The sequence below is a fragment of the Eulemur rufifrons genome, chromosome 6 (assembly GCF_041146395.1).
Source record: "Eulemur rufifrons isolate Redbay chromosome 6, OSU_ERuf_1, whole genome shotgun sequence".
In the NCBI taxonomy this organism is placed as follows: Eukaryota; Metazoa; Chordata; class Mammalia; order Primates; family Lemuridae; genus Eulemur; species Eulemur rufifrons.
The window spans coordinates 17,074,587-17,096,446 of NC_090988.1; the positions used below are offsets into that span (position 1 = coordinate 17,074,587).

The window sequence follows — 21,860 nt, forward strand, 5'->3', positions numbered from 1 at the left end:
AGAGTTACACAGTCTAGTTAAGATAAAGGAATCTCTCAACCAGTACACTTATTATCCACTATTCCATAATTTTGAGGCACAGAAAAATAACAGACCCAAGTTTTAGTCAGCCTAATTTGTTTGAGTATGACTTGACCAAGTAATATAATAAGGTTGATAAGACTATCTAGGTTTTTTTTTAGGTGAGACAGACCTGGCTCTACCACTTATTAGAATGTATGACATGGACAAATAAATGAATCCTTTTGAGCACCCATGTATTCATATGTAAACAGGGATAATAAAGTAAAACTTTTCAGATGGCAACAAATTAATGGGATAATGTAAAAAAAGCACTTAGCATCAGGCCTGGCACATTATAGGTTTTCAATAAATGACTGACATTTCTCTGAAGTTCAAATATTGATCAAGCTATGAAACTCCATTGAGAAACTCCACTTCTCAGTTCTGGACCTGATGTCATGACTGCTTTACCTGTAAACTCAATGTCCACAAAAACCTTGATCAGAGCTTCTGCAAGTTGGGGTGCATGTGGAAAATTGCAGAACACACGCTTCCGATGGAAAACACTGGATACCAAGGGATTTGGAGTCTGATCCAGGTGGGGCATCACTGCTTCTAACACTTCAGCTAGTTTGGCCCTTAGGTGTGGATTCTTCATTCTGCAAAATGGGCAAAAAGCAAGGAGCAGGTAACTTAACCCAAAATTTCTGACTCTGTTCTTCCCAAATGAAGAGCCCAAACCACTGTATACCATATACAGGAAAAAACAGGATACATTTCTGCAGTTTTAAGTTTGTCCATTATTGGTGGGGGTGACACAGGGAACATCATTTAACTCTTGAGATGACAGCTAACCAAGTATGAGGGTGAGTTCCTATTGAATGCTTAGCCATTCTGTTCACTTCTCTATAATAATGCATTATTTACTGCTTACTATTCTCTGACAGTTTTATCTGGGATAAATCTGCCTTTCCAAGCTTTCTGAGGGTAGAGACTAGGATATAGTCATCCTACATTACCTACAATGCATACAGTGTTTGCCTAATAAATACTTGTTGATTTATTTATTTATTTATTTATTTTTGAGACAGAGTCTCACTCTGTTGCCCGGACTAGAGTGCCGTGGCGTCAGCCTAGCTCACAGCAACCTCAAACTCCTGAGCTCAAGCGATCCTCCTGTCTCAGCCTCCCGAGTAGCTGGGACTACAGGCATGCGCCACCATGCCCGGCTAATTTTTTCTATATATATTTTTAGCTGTCCATATAATTTCTTTCTATTTTTAGTAGAGATGGGGTCTCGCTCTTGCTCAGGCTGGTCTCGAACTCCTGAGCTCAAACGATCCGCCCACCTCGGCCTCCCAGAGTGCTAGGATTACAGGCGTGAGCCACCGCGCCTGGCCAATACTTGTTGATTTATGACTTCTCATTGGGTCTGCTCAGCTCAGTGAAGGACTGGCTTCTCTCTACTTCTCACTGATACGGCTCAGGGAACTGTGGGTCATTCTCTTCACTGTGCAGCAATCTTCACTTTTATACACAGAGTTTCTGTTTTCTTTAGCCTATGCACCCAAAAAAATCAGGGAAGCAATTCTACAAGTCACAGTATCTTCCTTTGGGAAAGAGGACTAGAAGATAGGAGTTGGAAGACTTGAGATGCAAAATAACATTGACCCAAGTTTACTGCTTATCCAACTCAGAACACCAAGAGCAAGCTTTGTTATCATATAATTATTAGAGGATCATTAGCACCTGGCTGCTACTGGTAAGGTTTCTGGCATTATGGCAACTACTAATATTTTAACCAGGGACTAGCAGTGGAATTCCCATCAGGTACCTTATATGCAGGTTCAAATTCTCTGTGGGCAAAGTCCTTTGCTTATTATGCCTCTCAATAGTGGGATTTTTGGTTACCCATAAGGATGGTCAGGTGATTCATTAATGTTAACATAACTTCTGAAGGCAACCCCTGATGATCCAGGCTTGTTTATTACTTGGTTTAGAAGTTTCCTGAATGTTTTGCAGCTCTAAAGAGTGACAGAGCCAAGCTTTCAGTACTTCACCTTTCTACGCTTCCAGTGAAAATGGTAATAAAGTGAAGGACATGCTCCAGGGAATCTGCTGATGTCTCCAAGATGTCATCGGCAAAGCGGCGGAGAAAAATGAGGAAATCACCCAGGTTATCTGCAAAAAATTCTGAGAAAGAAAATATTCACTGAAATTAGCCAAATATTTGTCTATCTGCACTAAATAACGTTTAAATTCCTCCCTTTCACCCTATTTGATGAAGGTTAAAAAAAACTCAAACGTTTGGTCGGTAGTAGAGATGGTGATAAGTTAATAAGTAATAAATGTAGAATCTTCTTTAAATGTAAGTTAATTTTAATCTTTATCCAAGTAAATATATGAACACTCAGAATGACATAAAATACTGTTAACATACCAGTATACTAATATATTAATATATTTTGTTGACTCTCAAGGTTAACTGTAAACAGCAGTTTTAAGTTTTAGATGTCTGAAGACTCACTAATAAAGATTAATACATTATATGACCGTGGTAGCCAGCCTGCAGTTTGGTCCTCCATTGATCCTTGCCTCCTGGTATTCATTCCCTTGCACAGTCCCCTCCTATGCTCTTTCGGGGTAGAAGATACACCTTGAGGTGCAGAAGTGATGGTGTGTCATTTCCAAGATTAGGTTATAAAAGCTTACAGCTTCGATTTTGGTCACTTTCTCTGGGGGATGCCAGCTGCCATATCATGGGTAGTACTAGGGAGACACACATGTGGCCTGGAAAAGAGGTTGGTGGCCAATAGCACAAGCTACTGAGGCCTGTCAACAACCACATGACTGGGCTTGTAACTCGATCCTCCAGCCCTAGTCATGTCCTTAGATTCCTATGGTCTTGGCTGACAGCTTGGCTGCAACCTCCTCAGGGACTCTGAGTCAGAATAACACAGTTGAGTGCACTTGGATTCCTGACCCACAGAACCTGCATGAGATAATAGATGTAGTTTTAAGCTGCTCTGTTTGGGGGTAATTTGTTACAGAACAATATATGACCAATACAATTAAGAACGTGTGACCTGATCTGACTGACAACACCTGCCGATCCCTCACTGACATACATACACACACGATCTCCCTTCTGGATTAACCAACAGGAGATCATTTTTTTTTCCTAAAAAAGCACAGGGAGAGTTAGATAAATTTGTAAGTGGAACAAACAATATTAATGATAGAAACTAACAGCTCTGAAAATCCTGACTGCACTTAGTCCTTTAAAGACTATTTTCTGATATGCATAGCAATGAAGACACAAGGCTGAGGAACAAATTGTTAGTCTCCCAAAATTCTGACTAGTAGATCTGATCTACAAGTTTGTTTCTCCAAAAACAATTGAATGATAACTAAGGAAGGGTATTTTGAGGACTAAACTTCCAAAGAGACCCAGTTAAACTTAGATGGCTATAAATAGGAAGCTCCCAAGGGAGAGCCTGCTTACCTGGCACATAACCCAAAGAGCTGTAGCCATCTGGCAAAGGAAAAGTTAGCTCTATTGGCTGTGAGCCCTCATTGCCTATGGCCAATTGAACCAGTAGTACAGCCATGGACACCTGCAAATTTAGGCAGTTTTGTAGCATCTGTGGCTCAGTCATGGCAGTCTTGGTAGAAAGATAGATGGTCATCAGGCGTTCAAACTGCTCGCGGAGATTGTCAGCAGCAGGGCTAGAGCTTTGCTGAGCGTCCCGCCAGGTAACCTGCAGCCGATGCAGATTTTGGTTGATCTTTACCATCTGATCATGCAACCTGCCCCAAGAAAGCAGAAGAGACTGGGTCAGGGAGGCTCATATGGGCACAGAGAAACAAATCCTTATGTATTTATTCTAGTATTCTCTTTAAGGATATAGGGGGTTGCAGCTGCAGTGGCAAAGAAGGCACTCATGAAGTTTTTGACAGGATAGAGGCAGGGCCCATAGCACTGAGAGAATGTTACCAAGTATTAAACATAATTGAAGCTTCTTGCAAATAGTTAGCAGACTTCAGCTGAAATGTACTATCCAAAGAACAGTAGCTTGGGTGAGCAGGGTATAGATAGAGTGGGCTGTTACGATGTAAAATAAATTATTATTAGGCAAAGCACAAGAAGCCAGCAGGACAGTTTCACGCAAGTGCAGAAATCATAGTCTGATGCAGTTATATGGATGGTCTTTCTATAGTTACTGGAAACTAAGCTGGTGAAAAGAGACTCTATAGATTAGTAAGGACCACATATGAATTAGTAGCCACCTGGGATATAACCTAAAAGCAGCTTCCAGCTCTGTTGTTCAATATAACATTGTATTAAGGCCAGGCATGGTGGCTCATGCCTGTAATCCTAGCACTCTGGGAGGCTGAGGGGGGAGGATCACTTGAGGTCAGGAGTTCGAGACCAGCCTGAGCAAGAGCAAGACCCTGTCTCTACTAAAAATAGAAATAGTCAGGAACTATTAAAAATAGAAAAAATTATCCAGGTGTGGTGGTGCTCACTTGTAGTCCCAGCTATTCGGGAGGCTGAGGCAAGAGGATTGCTTGAGCCCAGGAGTTTGAGGTTGCTGTGAGCTAGGCTGATGCCATGGCACTCTTGCCCGGGCAACAGAGCAAGATTCTGTCGCAAAACAAAAAAAAAAACCACCACCAACCAACCAACCAACCAAAAACAAAGCAAAACAAACAAAAAAACCCCATTGTATTATTCTTCACAAAAGAACCAAACATTCTCTACTGAAAGGAAGACCCATAACTCAAAATTATGGATAACTGTTTCTATGTGTATAGTCCTAAAATCATCTCCTTTGGCCCTATAGAGAATGTCTCAGGTTAGCTAGCCAATATTGGGAAACTAGATGACATTCATTTTTGTGTTTGAAAATAGATAGCTGAGCAGGTTAAGCACATGCTGAACTTTTATCTATTGTTTCAATTAAATTGTCTATGATGGGGAGAGAAAAACTTTTTTTAATAAAGTAATAATTTCATTTTTTCTATTAATTTGCTGAATGAGCAGTTTTGAAAAATGCTGTGTGTCAATTTAAGTATCTTGAAAAGCATTAAAAATTCTTACAGACTGTAATTATGACTGAGTTGCTATTTTCTCCCCTTATTTATAACCAGCTAAATTAGAGGAAAAAAATTTATAGAATGTGTGGCTAGCCAGAACCAGAACCATTTTTGGAAGTCATACACTCGAGTTTGCAAATCTTCACATTTTTAGAATCTTCTTTATCTTATATACACAGATCTTTTGTGGTCCTATTGATCTCACTGGAATCCCTGATAAACATTTTCTTATTTTTTTGCCAATTTGTCTCTATACTATAGAGTAGAGCTTAGTCTTTTTTCATCAGGAGTAGTAAGCAAAAAGAGCAGAAAATGAAATATAAAAACAATTCCACTTTCCAGATGACAACAGGAACATAGTGATTTAAAAATTTGCAAATGTAGAGAAAAGTACTAGTGTATCTTTAATTTCAAAAAGTTAACATATCAGCCAGGCGCGGTGGCTCACGCCTGTAATCCTAGCACTCTAGGAGGCCGAGGTGGGAGGATCATTTAAGCTCAGGAGTTCAAGACCAGCCTGAGCAAGAGCGAGACCCTGTCTCTACTAAAAATAGAAAGAAATTAGCTGGACAACTAAAAAAATATATATATAAAAAATTAGCCAGGCATGGTGGCGCATGCTTGTAGTCCCAGCTACTCAGGAGGCTGAGGCAGAAGCATTGCTTAAGCCCAGGAGTTTGAGGTTGCTGTGAGCTAGTCTGACGCCACGGCACTCACTCTAGCCCAGGCAACACAGTGAGACTCTGTCTCAAAAAAAAAAAAAAAGAAAAGAAAAAGAAAAGTTAACATATTAAAAGTTAAAAACAAATTTAAGTAATCTGGACAAAGCTGATTCATTTAAACACAAATTCATACAATGACCTTTTGCTTCTAGATTCTAATGTGAACCTTTAGAAAAAAGTGAGAATATATCTCTAAGACTCCCTTTCAACCTTCTGGTTATTGACACAACTCAATAGTTCTTTCCTAATGGCATCAGAGGGGTTACCTGTGAAATCCCAAGTACAAAGTGTACTCTGTCAGGGCAAGGTTCTCTGTTACAAGGTTGTAGTTTTGGGGAAACTTCGGCTCCTGCACAGTTGGGATCAAACAGGTTTCTTTGTCCAAACCTCAAAGAAGTTAAAAGGAACAATAAATGGCTTGCCACAGACATCTACCTTGGTTTCCAGTCTCCCCTTACTCTTGTTTAACTTCCACACTACTACCAGTGATATCTTCTTAAAAGCAACTTTTGTCACATTACTTCTTTGTCTAACATCTTTTGGCTACTCTCTATAGAAATACAGTTAATACTCTTTCACTTAACCATGGAATCACCAAATATTAAAGGGAATAATACTGCAGATTTTCTCATGTATTAGGCAATGGATCCTTTGTATTCATTCTGAGCCTTTTCTGTATTTAAGATTTTGTTTATGAACAGGTATCACATTTATAATTACAAGAGTTATAAAACTGGAATATACCAAAATTAAGAGTGATCCACTTTGAGTGGTAGAATTGAGTCATTTATTTTCCTCTTTTCACTTCTCTGTATAAGGTTTTTTCCAATCCACTCCTAACTGCTTCCTCCCCAGACCCATTTCCTCTACCTCCTACCTCCTCTTGCTCTAGCCATACTGAGCTTCTCACTATTCCTCAGTCAAGACTTTCCAGAGCTTTGTACCTTTATATTTGTTCTTCCCTCTGGATAAAGGGACTCCCTTGCTCCTTTGCCTGGTAAAACACAACTTGTCTTTCAAGATTCAGTTATGGAGATCTCTAACTTCTGCAGAATTGATTATTTACTCCCTCCTCTGTGCTCCCACGGCTTAGCCCTTTACCATATTATAATGTTCTGTTGATATATCTGCCCTCTTCTGGAGCCTCTGAGTTGAAAAAGGATGGAGACTATGCTTTATTAATTTTTGTAAAGAACGAGTGAATGAATGAATACCCAAGGCTGCCAAATCCAGAGAGAAGGTCTCACCAAAGCACATTTAAAAGCTACCTGTTGGGTTTTTTTTTTCTTTTTTTTTTTTTTTCCTGTTGGTTTTTTTTTAAAAAGTCTGCCTTTAAAAAATTCTAAGTAGTTCTTTTTTTGGTCTCACCTTTTTTTGAGAAAGAGGTACTTTGTGAAAAAGGATAAGTGAGTGAATGCCTTAGACATTACACATACATACACATACACTGTGTTGAGAAGCCCAGTTTCCCCCCCTACCTCTCATGTGTACATTTTTAATTTTTCGTTCTTCATCATTCAACTCCTTCAGGGCACAGTAAGTGGGATTAAAGGTGAGGAGCCGAGAGGATCTGGGCTTGCAAAATGGCTGGCACAGCTTCAGGAGAGCAGCACCCAGATTCAGAAAGAAGGCATCCGAGGCATACATTTGGAAGAAGATTTCTGGCATCTGATTGGCCCAAATCTTGGTGCGGCCTGCATTTGCATGCAAACAGTTTCCAAGCCAGGACAAGATACAGTGTTTGGTTTCTGGAGAGAGCTGGAGTAAGTTCTTCAGCATCTGGTAGATCTTTTCATGGAACTGAGCCATGAACTGTTTAACCAGAAAACACAACCACAGAACATTCCAGTTGCACAATCCTAATATTTTTTACTCCCAAACCTTAGCAATTGGCAGTTTCTAAAAATGTGCTAATCCTAATCTTTCCCTTCACTCTCCCTGTGCCTTATCCCTCAGTTCTGATTTTTAAAAAATCTATTTCTGGGCACTTACGAGAGATTTTCTGAATAGCTGCCAAACTGCAGATAGCATTAGATAGTTTTAGAGCAGGGGTTGGTAAACTTTTTCTGCAAAGGATCAATGTCAGGGGTGGGGAACCTACTGCCTTAAGGCCATGTGTGGCTTTCTAGGTCCTTAATTGCAGCCTTTTGACTGAATCCAAATTTTATAGAATAAATCCTTTTATTAAAAGGGGTGCAGCAGAGAAAGATGAAGCTTTTCTTGCCTCCTTTGGTGCTTAAAAAAGAATAATCTTGAAATCAGAATGCCACAGGTTCCTCTGATGGTAAGTATTTTTGGCGTTGCTTGCCATATGGTCTCTGTAGCAATTATTCCACTGTACCATTGTAGCATGAAATCAAGCCATAAACAATACATATACTAATGGGCACAGCTGTATTCAAAAAACTTCATTTATAAAAACAGGCCAGATTTGGCTATCACTATAGTTTGCCAACCCCTGTTTTAGAGAGTTGTGATGATTAAATGGGAAATGGGAGACTTAAACTATCCCCAATTCAATCATTTAAATGCTTCATGTTGGCTAGACTTCTATTTTAATTTATGTGAAGAAGCCCCAATAGAGAAGACATAGGTGAAGGGAAGGAAAGAAAACAAAATTGAGTTTATAAAGCTACAGTACAGTCAAAAAATTTTAGAGAAAAAAAAGATTTTAGGAGCTTAAGTTGTAAGAAATAGCTCAGTGAGAAAAACGAGGGTTGAGGGGAGTGACAGTACTACAGCACGAGCAAAGAGGAGCAGCAGCTGATTCTCACCCCACACGAGGGCTTATCCTCTGCTCTCAGCACATGTTAAACACAGGGCACTTTTTTTATCTGATTATGGTAAAAGCCAACCAGATCAATTTGCTTTCCCAAACAAGCTCAAGCAGCCTTATCTGTAACTGCTTCCTGAGGAAACTATTTAATCTAAGATCAGGGGGCTAGGATACCCCTGGTAAACAGTTCCACCTGATGGATGTTGGCCTCTTGTACTTTGATCTCCTGGGGACTGGACCGAGATGGATTCAGGAAGTAGCCATGATTTTCTACAACACCTGGAGTCTTTAATAAGCAAGAGATATTCAGAATTACTCCCAGCAAGGTCTTCTGGTACATCTGCCCATTATTAGGGTCCTTGGGCTGAATATATTCTACAAAAACCTGTAAGAGAAGACAAGTCTTACTTATTTATTTGTATGGTGAGATAGGGTGATGGGGTGAAAGGGCCTCAAAGAGTTAAGTTTATACAACAACCAATCTATCTTTCTCTTATTCTATAGGTAATGTTATAGTGTACTCAGGATAGAGAAACATCAAGTATTACATCTCCAGCTCTACTGAATATATACCACCTTTTAGACCTACCTTTGCCAAATCCTTTTGCCTAGTGAAATAAAGAAGAATATCCAGATATGCATACAACAGGATCTGGCAGAGCTCTAGATCTTTTATTCGGCCCAATAAAACATCAAACACTGGAATCATGACTTCTGGAAATGTTCGAACTTCCTCATCTAATATCAAGGCTTCAATGACCTCTTCCAGAAACTCAGTTACATCTTCAAAATCTAACAGAAGACAAATGAGAGAGAAAGGAGGCCACGGGAATTTTTATGTGCCTTTATACACTGGCTCTTTACTTCTGATAATTACTATTTTTTTTAGAGATGTGGGGGGAGGTCTCATTATGTTGCCCAGGCCAGAGTGCAATGGCTATCACAGGCGTGATCACAGGGCACTAGAACCTCAAATTCCTGGGCTGAAGGGATCTTCCTGTCTCAGCCTCCTAAGTAGCTAGGACTAAAAGGCATGTGCCACTATGCTCAGCTGAATTTTATTGATATTCAACCTCAAAGATGAAGGTGTGATCTCTCTTCCTTAATTTATACCAGAACCACAATGGCTCTGAGACTTTCTAATGCAATTAGTGAAAATTTCAAATTTGAAAATCAAAATGTAGAAGCACACAGATCTTGCTTATGTACTCACGGGCTCCTTGAATGGCTTCCAACATCAAATCTACCAGCTGCTCATGGATGTTTTGGTCAACGTAGATCTCGGGGGTGAGGAGAACTGTTCGGGTATTGGACACAGTGAGATTCCTACACTGCACTGCAAAGGGTAGCAGGTTCTCTGGAACTTTGGTAATCTGCAAAGAGCATGAAGAAGAGAGAGAAGAGCCTAGCTCTATAACCTGGAACAAGGGTAGGCAAAGTGAAATGAATGGAAGAGCTATTGGATGCCAAAATAATACTCGTCTTCTGTGGATACTTGAAAATTCATGAGAGATTCATTCTTTGGCTTCAGGAATAACCTACCTGTTAAAATTCCAATCCTGGAAGTGTCAGGCTTAGCCTACTCTAATATTTATACCTCAGTGGAAATGAACTTATGAGACCTTTTCTAAGGGTGTGATTTATAAAGAAGTTTGTAGAGAGAATGCCAGGCACTGATTAACTGGTGAGGGGGTGGACCCCAAGCCACAGAAAGGAGACTAAAGCTTTAGACGACAAACTAATAGTGCCTTTGATATCTAGTTTCAAACATACTATAATGTATATAAATTGATATTAAATACATTTATACAACTCTGGCTTACATGCTAAAGTCATACCCAAGAGGACAATATAGTATTCAATGAGGATTATTCCTTTACCTCTTCCTTGGCTCTTTGGAAGCAGGAGTAAAGGTAGCAAAAAATGTGCCTCTCTCCTGCATCTCGATCAGCAGAGAGATTTAACGTTGTAGAAGAAGTCATGTTAATCAAGTGATTGCCTGGATCTTGAAGTAATAAGCGAGCAAAGAGGGCCTATTAGGAAAAACAAACAAACAAAAAGCTAACCATTTCAAAATGAATCTTAGAACATTAAGATATAAAAGGTAATTCTGACAGAGGTTATTGCAAGAATCACAGACTTGGATGTAGAGTGAAGTAGGGAAAAAAGGACCCAGTATCTTATTAGTTTAGAAAATATTAGAAAATTATTGTATATATAAAGTTATCCTAAGTCAAGCCGAGTGTCTAGCATAGCCCCAGCACAGAGTATGCACTAAAAGACTATTTGTTGAATGGTGCTGAGAATCAGTGATTAAACTTCTATGTGAAATCTACTATTCTGTGTGATTGCTGACCTCACTCACACTTGATAAACCACAAGTTGTCATGTGTCTTCCCTACCAAACTATTCCTTTAATGTTAATCAGGCATCCAAGGTAAAACACACTCTTTTGATTTTGGAAAATGCTATGGTTTGAATATTTGTCCCCTCCAAAGCTCATGTTGAAATTTGATCCCCAACACGGTGGTGTGGCCTACCGGGAGGTGTTTGGGTTGTGGGGGTGGATCTGTCATGAATGGCTTGGTGCTGTTCTTGCAGTAGTGAGTTTTCACTTGAGAGAATGGACTAGTTCTCAAGGGAATGGATTAGATCCCTCCAGAGTGGTTTGTTACAAAGCCAGGATGCCCCTCAGGTTTTCCCCTCCTTACAGTGTCTGCTTCCCCTGTGACCTCTACTATGTTGTCACACAGCATCAAAGTCCTCATCTGAAGCCAGGGCCGTGCCCTTCAACTTCTCAGCCTGCAGAACCATGAGCTAAATAAACCCCTTTTCTTTAAAATTACCATCTCAAGTATTCTTTTATAGGAACACAACGGACGACAAAAGGATATGAAGAAGAAAAAGAGATGGGCCTTACTTTTAAGAACTTAAGTGTCCAATAGAGGAAATAAGACAGGTACATAAAAAAGCCACAGCGTGAGACAGAAAGTGGCAATACCCATAAGAGATGCATAGACAGATTACTCTAGGAACTCAGAGAAGGGAATAACAACTCTTATCTGGCAAAGTTTTGTAAATAAGATGGCATTTTAACTGGTTCTTAGAGGATGGATAGATTTGGACATGTGGCCATAGTAGATGAGAAGATTTCAAAAGAGGACCACCACAAACAACTCAAGAGATGGACTTCAGTGAAGCTGGAGAATGCTGAGCAGAGTTCGGCTGCGTGGCCAATTTCTGCTGAGGGCACGTGTTAGGAACATAAAATGGTACCTGCTCAACATTGTTCATATCAAGGCAGTCTTGATCTTCCAGCTCTACTGCCATTTCTTCCAAATACACACATCGGCTGGGGATGCCATTCCCACTTTTCAAGCTTGGATCACCTGGGAAATGGTTTTAATCTGACAGGTTAAGGATAATGTTTCTGTCTTATACCGACAACAGATCTTGACAGCATTTCTCTTGAACTCCAAGTTTGACTCAGGCAATATCAGAATGATTCCAATACACAAAACAGCATCTGAAGATTTAAATCTTTGTCCCCCACCCCCCACCAGAGAGAACGGGCTTTGTTATAAATCTAACATCATGACACTAAAAGAGTAAATCGCATACATTAGTAATAACTTCAGGGTTTAACCACAGAGGAAAAACACCTCTCACAGCTTCTATGGGAATATCTGGGTTACCTCTGAGAAGAAAAGGGTTTGGCTACCATTCCCATTTCCCTTTTAAGGTAGTAAAGGCAAGTAGCTATATGGCGCAGTCAGTACCAAAATGGGAACGAAAGTTAACATCTGTGTCTTACTACTGTTTTTAGGTCACACTAAAAGCTTCACTGAAATGTAAAACCTGTGTTCCAGGGAGTCCAGTGAGTGGGTTTGCATCTAATCATTAGATGGAATAGGTTTCTGTTATGTCTAATGATTAGAGCAAGTTTCTAGCCCAAGCCGAAGTAGGAAGAGTAGAATAATGAATAGATTTGCTACAAGTCTATAACTTACTGTTGTCCAGAGTAATGAGGAAGATCCTTTGGATCATGTGATTGATGTTGAGTTGCTCACATATTTCCTGCTGTGACCGGAATGAGCGGCTAATTTCAGCCACAGAGTAATCAAATTCATCCAGGCTCTCTGATACACTATTATCCGAGTCATCTGGGCTAGCTGGAAGTTCATCTGTCAGAAAATGTAAACTGTTAAATGTTACACGCCTCTCTTTAAGAGAGAACCAGTATACTATCAAAAATGATAAATGTAACCAAGAGGAGGATAATTTCAGATGTGAAATAAGTTAATCATCTAATTAGTGAACAAATCAAGTCAAGGAAGCTAAGTATAGGCTTTGAAATCTCTGGCTACAGATCCTACCACATTTTATAAAGCAAAAGTTTTATTATCTCTACCCATAATTATACTTCACACTGCCAAAAATAGCAACATTATCTTCTCTACAGAATTTTAGTGAACAAAGAATTACCTAAGAGATCAAAATGTCTTTAATTATTTTAAATGTATGGCTTTTTTCTGATTTCAAGAGACCACATTTATTTTTAATAATTCCAAACTATACAGGAAAATATAGTGTAGAAAGTCTCCCCTGAACCAATTCACTAAAGACAACCACTTCACTTAACAGTGTTCCAGATTTTTTTCCTATCCTGGTGCTAATGTTCATTACTACAATCTTTAATTTTTTTGAAAAATGGGATCATATGATACACAGCGCTTTTCTGTTTGCGTTTCAATCTAATGAGCACCAATACTTTTCTGGGTTAGGCCATTTAGAGGTATACCTTACTCTTTTCTTCTCTTTCGTTTTCGTGGCTTGGACAATAGTCCACACCTCATTCTTCTCAATAGCTGCACTGGATTGCATCTTTTGTGTGCACTGTGATTTTTGTCGCTACTTCTCAACTGATGAACAATAGGGTTGTTTCTAATTTTTCATGATTTTAAATACTGCACTAAATATAACTTAACTTTTTGTTCACATCTGTGTTTCTGTAGGATAAATTCATAGAAGAACTGTTGGGTGAAAGAGTTTGAAAATTTAAAAAGTTAACATTTACTACCAAGTTACCCTCAGAAAGACCGCTCTGTGTGCTAACTCAAAAGTATAACTCAAAAGTATATGAGTTGGTACCTATTTAAATTCACACATTTCATAGGTAAAAAACTGAATCTTTTTTTGAGACAAGGTCTTGCTATGTAGCCCAGGCTGGAGTGTAGTGGCGTGATTGTAGCCCAAGCGATGGCCTCAAGTGATCCTCCCACCTTAGCCTCCTCAGTAGCTGGGACAACAGGCACGCAGCACAATGCCAAGATTTAATTGTTGGTTTAATTGGCATTTCTCTAATAATTGGTGAGACTAGATTTTTTAAATCATTTGATTATCATATATAAGTTGCTTGCCATATCTTTTGTTCTTTTTTTATTCTCTCTGCTTTGTTAGTTTTTTATTGACTGAATCACTTTCATTTTTTATAAAGCAACTTCAGAGTGTCTCTCAAAATGGCACTCATGCTGGATAACTATAAAAGTAGTGCTATTTACCAAAAGCCACACAGGAGTCTATATCTGCTTTTCTCTACCAACAGAGTGGTGACTTTAGTAAAAGTGAAGCCAAAGGTTTTGGCAGAATACTAACTGCTGGTGGCAAACAGGTTGGACCTGGCGGCACGATAAACTCAGTGTAAACAAACTAGGATGAGGAGGTGCCAAAATAGTAACAGAAAGGCATGTGCCTGACTTGTCCCCTCTGCTTGGTGCCCAAAATGCTCCCAACTCTAGCCAGCCTATGTGTGTTTACAGCCAGAAGGACAAGTGTTGTCGCCCAGCTCCTATACTGTTAAGTTCTCCTCTGAACTCCTACAGTGATAGAAGCTAAGAATCTTTTTAGTAAAATTTCCCTCAACCACGTACTGATAAATTTTACTTTCTATTTCCTTATTTTTCATATTCTTCACTCATCTTTCTCTTCTACAATCTCCTAATTCAAGATTTCCTGTTCTGAGCCTGTATAATAGAAATCTAGGAGAGATTTCAGAGACTCAGAAAATCACATTAAGAAGTCAGCATTGCATTTATTTTACCCTTGCTTCATCCATCACTCACCTTGTCTACCACTCATCTGTTTTGCTTTTACTTTCTTTTTATTCAATCCTAATCAAAAAGCAAGGCCACAAATTAGCTATGTATCTGAGTGGTTTTTTATTTTTAAATAAACAAAGGAAAAATGGAAGCATTTTTCTTTTTCTCAAAAGAAAAACACTGTTATTCTTTTTGGAGAGAGGAGAATGGGAGCAATTTCTGGTTTGAAAGATTGTGAATGTCCTCAGAAGACTAACACATTTGAGAAACCTCACTCTAATTCTTCTAATCTATGTCTCCTGACAGAAGGAAGCTGGACTTAAACTTAAATTTGGTCCCAGATAAGGAAAACCATTCCGCTGATTAGTGAGGTATTATTGTGATTTTTTTTTTCCATTAAGGCCAAAAATCTGATTGATTTTTTTTTAAGAAGTCTGTCCTAACAGCAATAAGCTACAAAAGAGGCCTCCCAGTGGAACAGAAGCAGCACTTCACTTGAGAGGGCCTTTGAAATGCTAAGCTTAAGAACAAATCTCATTTGCCTACAGGTCAAAAAGCTTTTCTAATTCCTCCTTTTACATCTGGTTTCTATAGCTGCTTTCCACACCCATACCTACCATTTTAGTTTCCTATGTTAAAAAGATTTATTTAAATAGTTTTTACTAGGTTATTTAAAAAAAAAAAAAAAAACAGCTTGACAGCTTTGGGATCATGACTGGCATCTGTTACTAGGAATCCACCTGTTATCTGATCTTTTTTTTTTTATGCAAGGGGGAGGACAGGAGAGGGGAGGACCCCAAAATAAAAAACAACAAAAAAACCAACTTCTGCCCCAAACTTACATTCCATTTGCAATTAAGGACTCAAAGGATACTTAATTTGGAAAGACCCCTTTCTAGGTCATCTTGTCTGCTGTTACTGGCTTCTCCACTTACCAGATTGTTGCTTCAGCTGCTCTTTTTGGATTGCTGCAAACTGCTTGGCATCAGCCAGGGAGCCAAAAAGAGCAGCAAAGGGGTTACTTGAGATGTTGTTGTTATTCTCCTGGTCTGTCATTTCACTTTAAGGTATCCTCCATTCAGACCTAGGGGGAGGGGCTATACAAAGGACAGGTATTGGACACAGAAGGGCAGATAACACAATAGCTGTAATATACCCATAGTTGTTCCTTTTTCCATTTTCAAGTACAATACATTTAAAAAGGCTTTGGGTTAAGATTTTCCAATTCCTATCCCAAACCTCAAGACATTTTTGGCAAAATGGTTACAAACCTACCAACTGGACACAGTGGCCTGATATGGGGACAGCTAAAACTAAAAAGCCTAAAAAATGTTCAGCTGGAATGCATTTATCTGTTGACATATTTCTATCTGCTATACCTTTAAGAAACTATGCTAAGTAGGAAGAATTATTGAAGTTAAGGAGAGAACTCACCTACTAAATTGCAACAACAAAAAATGTGACACTTAAGAACCATATTAGCTGTATGTTGTGGGTTTTCAATTATCTATTAAGCAATCTATCTATTCATAGGATTAAAACTATTCATATTTCTTCCACTAAAAACTAAACAGTCTTGGCTGGGCGCGGTGGCTCACGCCTGTAATCCTAGCACTCTGGGAGGCCGAGGCGGGTGGATCGCTCAAGGTCAGGAGTTCGAGACCAGCCTGAGCAAGAGTGAGACCCCCGTCTCTACTAAAAATAGAAAGAAATTATCTGGCCAACTAAAATATATATAGAAAAAATTAGCCAGGCATGGTGGCGCATGCCTGTCGTCCCAGCTACTCGGGAAGCTGAGGCAGTAGGATCGCTTCAGCCCAGGAGTTTGAGGTTGCTGTGAGCTAGGCTGACACCATGGCACTCACTGTAGCCCGGGCAACAAAGCGAGACTCTGTCTCAAAAAACAAAACAAAAACCAAAAACAAAACAAAAAACCTAAACAGTCTTTGCTTAATTCTGTAACTTTCACTGTTTCTGATTTTTTAATACTGGAGAAACACAAATTCCAAATCTCAGCTCTACTGTGTACTATGCAATACAAATATACCTCAAAGGTATTTAGTAGAGCTGACTGAACTTGCATTTGCACTCTTCTGATTACATTTCCTCATTCAAGGCCAAGTGAACTCAGTGGCATAACGGGATAAGCAGAGCTCCCTGAAAGGCCTTCTCCCCTTTCTGAAATTTTAAGGCCAAAGCATAGAAATACCACCTTGAAAAGGGTGGGAAAAGACAAAGGGTATGAATATTCTGCTTATAAGGACGTTGAACTGTTATAAGGACAAAGGCCTTAGAAAGAGTGGGGCCATGGGTATAAGGGAAGAAGGAAAAAAGAATATTTGGTCTATCTTTAGCTTACTGAGGTAAGACTCCTTACAGACTCATGTTAACAAAAGCTAACACAAGTCAAAAAAGTTACCCTATTTACTGGAGGAAGAGATTATAACTCTTCTTGACAATTCTGAGGCATCTCCACCACTTGCTTCAGGCTCCTCCGCACATGGTTTCTGCATAACTGCTAACGGCTAATTAGCTGTAATGACTTAGGCAGACAGTCTAGTCCCTCCCAGCACGGTGCAGAGCTTTAATGCTTCAAAGAATTGAACTGTTAGATGTTGCTCTATGTATTTTATTTTTTGCTATGTATATTTTAATCAAGCTTAATAATGCCAAAAAAGGAAAGAGATCAAATTTAGTGTTGGAATTAATGATCATGAGAGGGTTTGAGAGGGCTTTTCCCCATGTTACCACTGCATAAGCATCATTATAACTCCTAATTAATGTAGGGGCATCAAGAATCGTCTCATTGTTGGCTGGCCACCATTCTACTTCCATCCTAAGATACCTTGAATTCCAGAGGTACACAAAAAGTGTAGTGAGCTCTTGTTATTTTCTGTTTCCACAACATCATCCTCTTTTTTCAACATCATACCCCAATTTTTCCTTTAGGTATCCATTCCACTTAGCCCATAGGTTCAGAAGGGGTTGAACTCACCCACTAGCTCCAGGTATGGTCATATGAGTTCGGCCTGGCTAAAAAGAATATAGCGTTTTCTGGCCAAAGTGACTGATCCAAGAGTGGGCACAAGGCACTATGGAAGCCTAACAGAGTCAATGAATACCAGCTTCAGGCTGTGGCTGAATCTATAGAAAATGGAGCTTTTTTTTCTGCTTGGGTTGCTAGGCTGGTAAGATATAAACCTAGAGTTGCTATCTTTACACCATTTAGAAAAGGTCTAGCCTAAAAGTAAGCCAACATATAGAAAAACAGAGTTGAGAGACGGAAAGAGAAAGTCTTCTGGACTTTTCAGTTATAAAACCCAATAAATTCCCCTAAATTACATAAGCCAAGCAACTGAAAAGAATGCAGATTATTACAAAGGACATATGTCACCTGTACCACATAAGCAGAAAGGAAGTTGAAAGCCAGGAATATAGGACATATGATATAGAAAGGCTCTTAAGATTATCAAGACAAAGAATTTATTACCATGAACGGCATTATTTCCTCCTTTCTCAATTCTATACTGTCACATTATATAAAGAAGCTAGCTTCCTATGACATTTATTTTTACTAGGATTTTAAACTTTCTACATTGTACTTCTAAGCAGATCTTCCTCTTTTTTTTTTTTTTTTTTTTTTGAGACAGAGTCTCGCTCTGTTGCCTGGGCTAGAGTGCCGTGGTGTCAGCCTAGCTCACAGCAACCTCAAACTCCTGGGCTTAAGCAATCCTTCTGCCTCAGCCTCCCGAGTAGCTGGGACTACAGGCATGCGCCACCATGTCTGGCTAATTTTTTTCTTCTACATATATATTTTTAGCTGTCCAAATCATTTCTTTCTATTTTTAGTAGAGATGGGGTCTCGCCCTTGCTCAGGCTGGTCTCCAACTCCTGACCTTGAGCCATCCTTCTGCCTCAGTCTCCCAGGGTGCTAGGATTACAGGCGTGAGCCACCACGTCCGGCCCTAAGCAGATCTTCTACCTTGCTAGACTGTATGCTCTTTGAGTACATGTTCATATCTGATTATTCTTTCTTCTGCATCTAGATTATATATCACAATCACAAATCCTAAATATTTATTGAATGACTCAATCTTACATGTAGTTATTCATGAACTACTTGTAATCAATGGTATCACCCATGATCATACTTCAAGGTAAGGGCTTTACTACTTGTCTTGGGTTGCCGTGGAAGGTCAAGCTAGCAGGCCAGATGCTGCAGCTCTTTGGTATTTCAGCATAGAATACAGAATGAAAATAAATCCCTGCTGTTATCTCTACTGTCCGTGAAAAACAAAAACATTTTCAACTACCTTTCACTAAGCTCATCTTTTTCATATGTATTTCAAATCTGTGCACAAACTATTTTCATAGAAAACAGGCTAAAAGTATGTAGTCACTTATAGAAAAGATTTAAAGGAAAAAGGAGGACTGATCGCTTGATGAGAACTTCTGTGGAGATGCCAGTTTGGATTTGTTCATTGGACTTACAAATGTAAATAAGAGTACCCAGATATAACCCACCCTAAAAGAAACGTCTGATAAAATGGAAACTTGATATTTTGTTTGTTTTAGTTATTTAACAGAGTCATTGGGGATTTATATTCTCCTATTTTCAACTGCCATACAGAGATACAACACTATCCTTTTGTCAGCTTTTGAGATGGTACAATCGCCAACCCTTTGAAGCTTTTTGAATATGTCCTCCTTAAAAACAAGCTTCACTCTGGTGTACCTGCTGCAAGAATCTACAACAGCCATCCTACAAAATTCTCTCCCCTTCCCTTGATTCAAGCTTTTATTTACAAACAGTACTGCTAATCCTTTAAGGGCCATTGTTGGCTCTCATGAGCACACAAACGTTTTAACATCAGACTTGATACAGATTGTAAGCAGAAATATCTGGAACACTTCATAAAACTGGGATTGTTAAAATCAAGCTCTATTAAACCATACTCTGTCCTGGTGAGCAACACATACATCAAACAAAAATAGGAATTAAACAAATGTTTTCATTGCCATATGTTTCACCCAATACTTTGAGGTCGTGCTAATGTGGCAACAAATTCCTTCAACACATCTATTTGCAAGCTAGAAGGATCTCATCAAGTCAAAAAGCAGACAGCATTAATTCTTGGGTCCCATTTTATCTTAGGTGGGCTCCCACGTGGAGCCAAAACATTCAATGACAGTGAAACTAAACACATCCTTGCTTTCAGAGTAAAAAACTGATCCCAAAGGGAAGACTCATCAAATATTAGCCCTCTGAGCTGTGGTCACTCAATTTTAGAAGTGTCTTCGAAACCCTAGGAAAAAACGGGGCAGAGTGCCAGGGAAGTTGTGAGTGGTGAATATGGGTCACGTGCCTTAAGAAATGTCAACACTTTGACATATGCATTCAACTGGTTTGATTACTACGAATCGTGATTGATTTTATCTTCTTGGCATCTAGCTATTTGTCGACTACTCTTAATATTTTGTCCTTCTATGTTCCATAAGGGATTTGCAGGAAGGAGGAGACCCACCCGCCAGGCACACGTTCTAGAGAAAGGAAGTCAAAAGATACTGCAAGGACAGTATTCCGGCCTTTGCCAGGAGGGGCTTGGCAAAGTGGGGGAGAGAAATGTACAGAGAGACACCAGAAGTTGGGGCACTGTAAGGGGTTCCAAATCAGACAGGGTCAAAGTTCATGAAGCAAAGGGTTCCTGATCAAGACAGCACAGGAGAAAGAATTTGGAGGAGGTAAGAGTGCAGACGCCTGGACTGGCATTGGACTAGGGGAAGTATCCCACTGCAGATTTAGTGACCCCTCCCCTCAAGCTGTTTCCCCTCTTACCAGAGCCTAAAGGGCCAGCAGCGACGACACCACAAAGTCTCAGTGGCCGAAAGGTTCCCACTTCCGACTCAGCACGGCAACCGGAGCTTACGTCATCACCAAGCGCCCAAGCTTGTGGAAGCTAATCCCCGCGCCGGAAGCACGGTGTGTGCGCTGGGGCTTGCTACTGGCGCGCGAACACTCCTTCGGCGCATGCGCCAGTTTACTTGCCGCAGGCTAGGGGTGGGGCAGAGGTGGCAGGAAGTGGCTTTGGGATCGGATTTGAGGACAGAGGTGAGGTTGATCTGATCGTTAGGTTTGGAACTTAGTGGAACATAAAAGCTGGGTCTTGGAACCCTGTGTGTCGGAGTATGGAGGACAGATACAATTTTTTGATCCCTGGCGCTGCTGGCAACTTCTGTGGGCTTATGCTTTCTGTTTTTCCCACCAGTCTTTTATCTTTTTGAAGCAGCTTCTGTTACTCTTCGTAGATTATTATTATCTAAGAAGCAATAACAATAACGGCAGTAACGAAAAAAAGTTTGTTTTTTCACGAGATATGACTGGAGAATATAACGAAAAGTTTTGAGAACGTATTAGGTAAAGGGCAGTGTGGATCTTTGAATGGATTTCAGTTTTCTCATCTGTAAAGCAGAGACAGTATACATCCTACAAGGTCGTCTTGAGGTGCACAAAACTATTTTTCAAGAGTTAAGAGGCCGGGCCCTGTGGCTCACGCCTGTAATCCTAACACTCTGGGAGGCCGAGGCCGGAGGATCGCTCAAGGTCAGGAGTTCAAGACCAGCCTGAGCAAGAGCGAGACCCCATCTCTACTAAAAAAAAATAGAAAGAAATTAGCTGGACAACTAAAAATATATAGAAAAAATTAGCCGGGCATGCTGGCACATGCCTGTAGTCCCAGTTACTTGGGAGGCTGAGGCAGAAGGATTGCTTGAGCCTGGAAGTTTGAGGTTGCTGTGAGTTAGGCTGATGCCATGGCACTCTAGCCCGGACAACAGAGCGAGACTCTGTCTCAAAAAAAGAAAAAAGAAAAAAAAAAAAAAGAGTTAAGAGAACTGAGCAAGTGAAATGACAATTCACAGAATGAGAGAAAATATTTGCAAATCATATGTCTGATAAAGGATTACTATCCAGAATATACAAAGAACTCCCACAACTCCACAACAAAACCCCCAAATAATTCAATTCAAAAAAGATCAGGGCAAAGGAGTTGAACAGACATTTCTCCAAAAAAAAAAAAAAAAAAAAAAAAAAACCCAAAACCCCAAAACCCCCAGTCATTCCCTCAGTATCCCTGGGGGATTTGCTCCAGGATCCCCTTGGAT

At 39.8% G+C, this 21,860-nt stretch overlaps 1 protein-coding gene across 1 annotated transcript in view; it reads right to left on the reverse strand.

The window, feature by feature from the left end:
• The window catches only part of UBE4A (ubiquitination factor E4A), a 34,618-nt gene extending 14,021 nt beyond the window's left edge, over positions 1 to 20,597 (reverse strand). The window contains exons 1-13 of the mRNA XM_069470845.1: positions 20,536 to 20,597; positions 15,635 to 15,796; positions 12,612 to 12,785; positions 11,878 to 11,990; positions 10,482 to 10,634; positions 9,815 to 9,974; positions 9,191 to 9,393; positions 8,795 to 8,986; positions 7,304 to 7,637; positions 6,092 to 6,212; positions 3,509 to 3,813; positions 2,064 to 2,196; positions 475 to 662 (exon numbers count right to left, since the gene is read on the reverse strand). Coding sequence (XP_069326946.1) covers positions 475 to 662; positions 2,064 to 2,196; positions 3,509 to 3,813; positions 6,092 to 6,212; positions 7,304 to 7,637; positions 8,795 to 8,986; positions 9,191 to 9,393; positions 9,815 to 9,974; positions 10,482 to 10,634; positions 11,878 to 11,990; positions 12,612 to 12,785; positions 15,635 to 15,755 — 2,197 coding nt within the window. The 5' untranslated portion in view covers positions 15,756 to 15,796; positions 20,536 to 20,597. The remainder of the gene's footprint in view (positions 1 to 474; positions 663 to 2,063; positions 2,197 to 3,508; positions 3,814 to 6,091; positions 6,213 to 7,303; positions 7,638 to 8,794; positions 8,987 to 9,190; positions 9,394 to 9,814; positions 9,975 to 10,481; positions 10,635 to 11,877; positions 11,991 to 12,611; positions 12,786 to 15,634; positions 15,797 to 20,535) is intronic.
• Between the last annotated feature and the right edge of the window lie 1,263 nt (positions 20,598 to 21,860).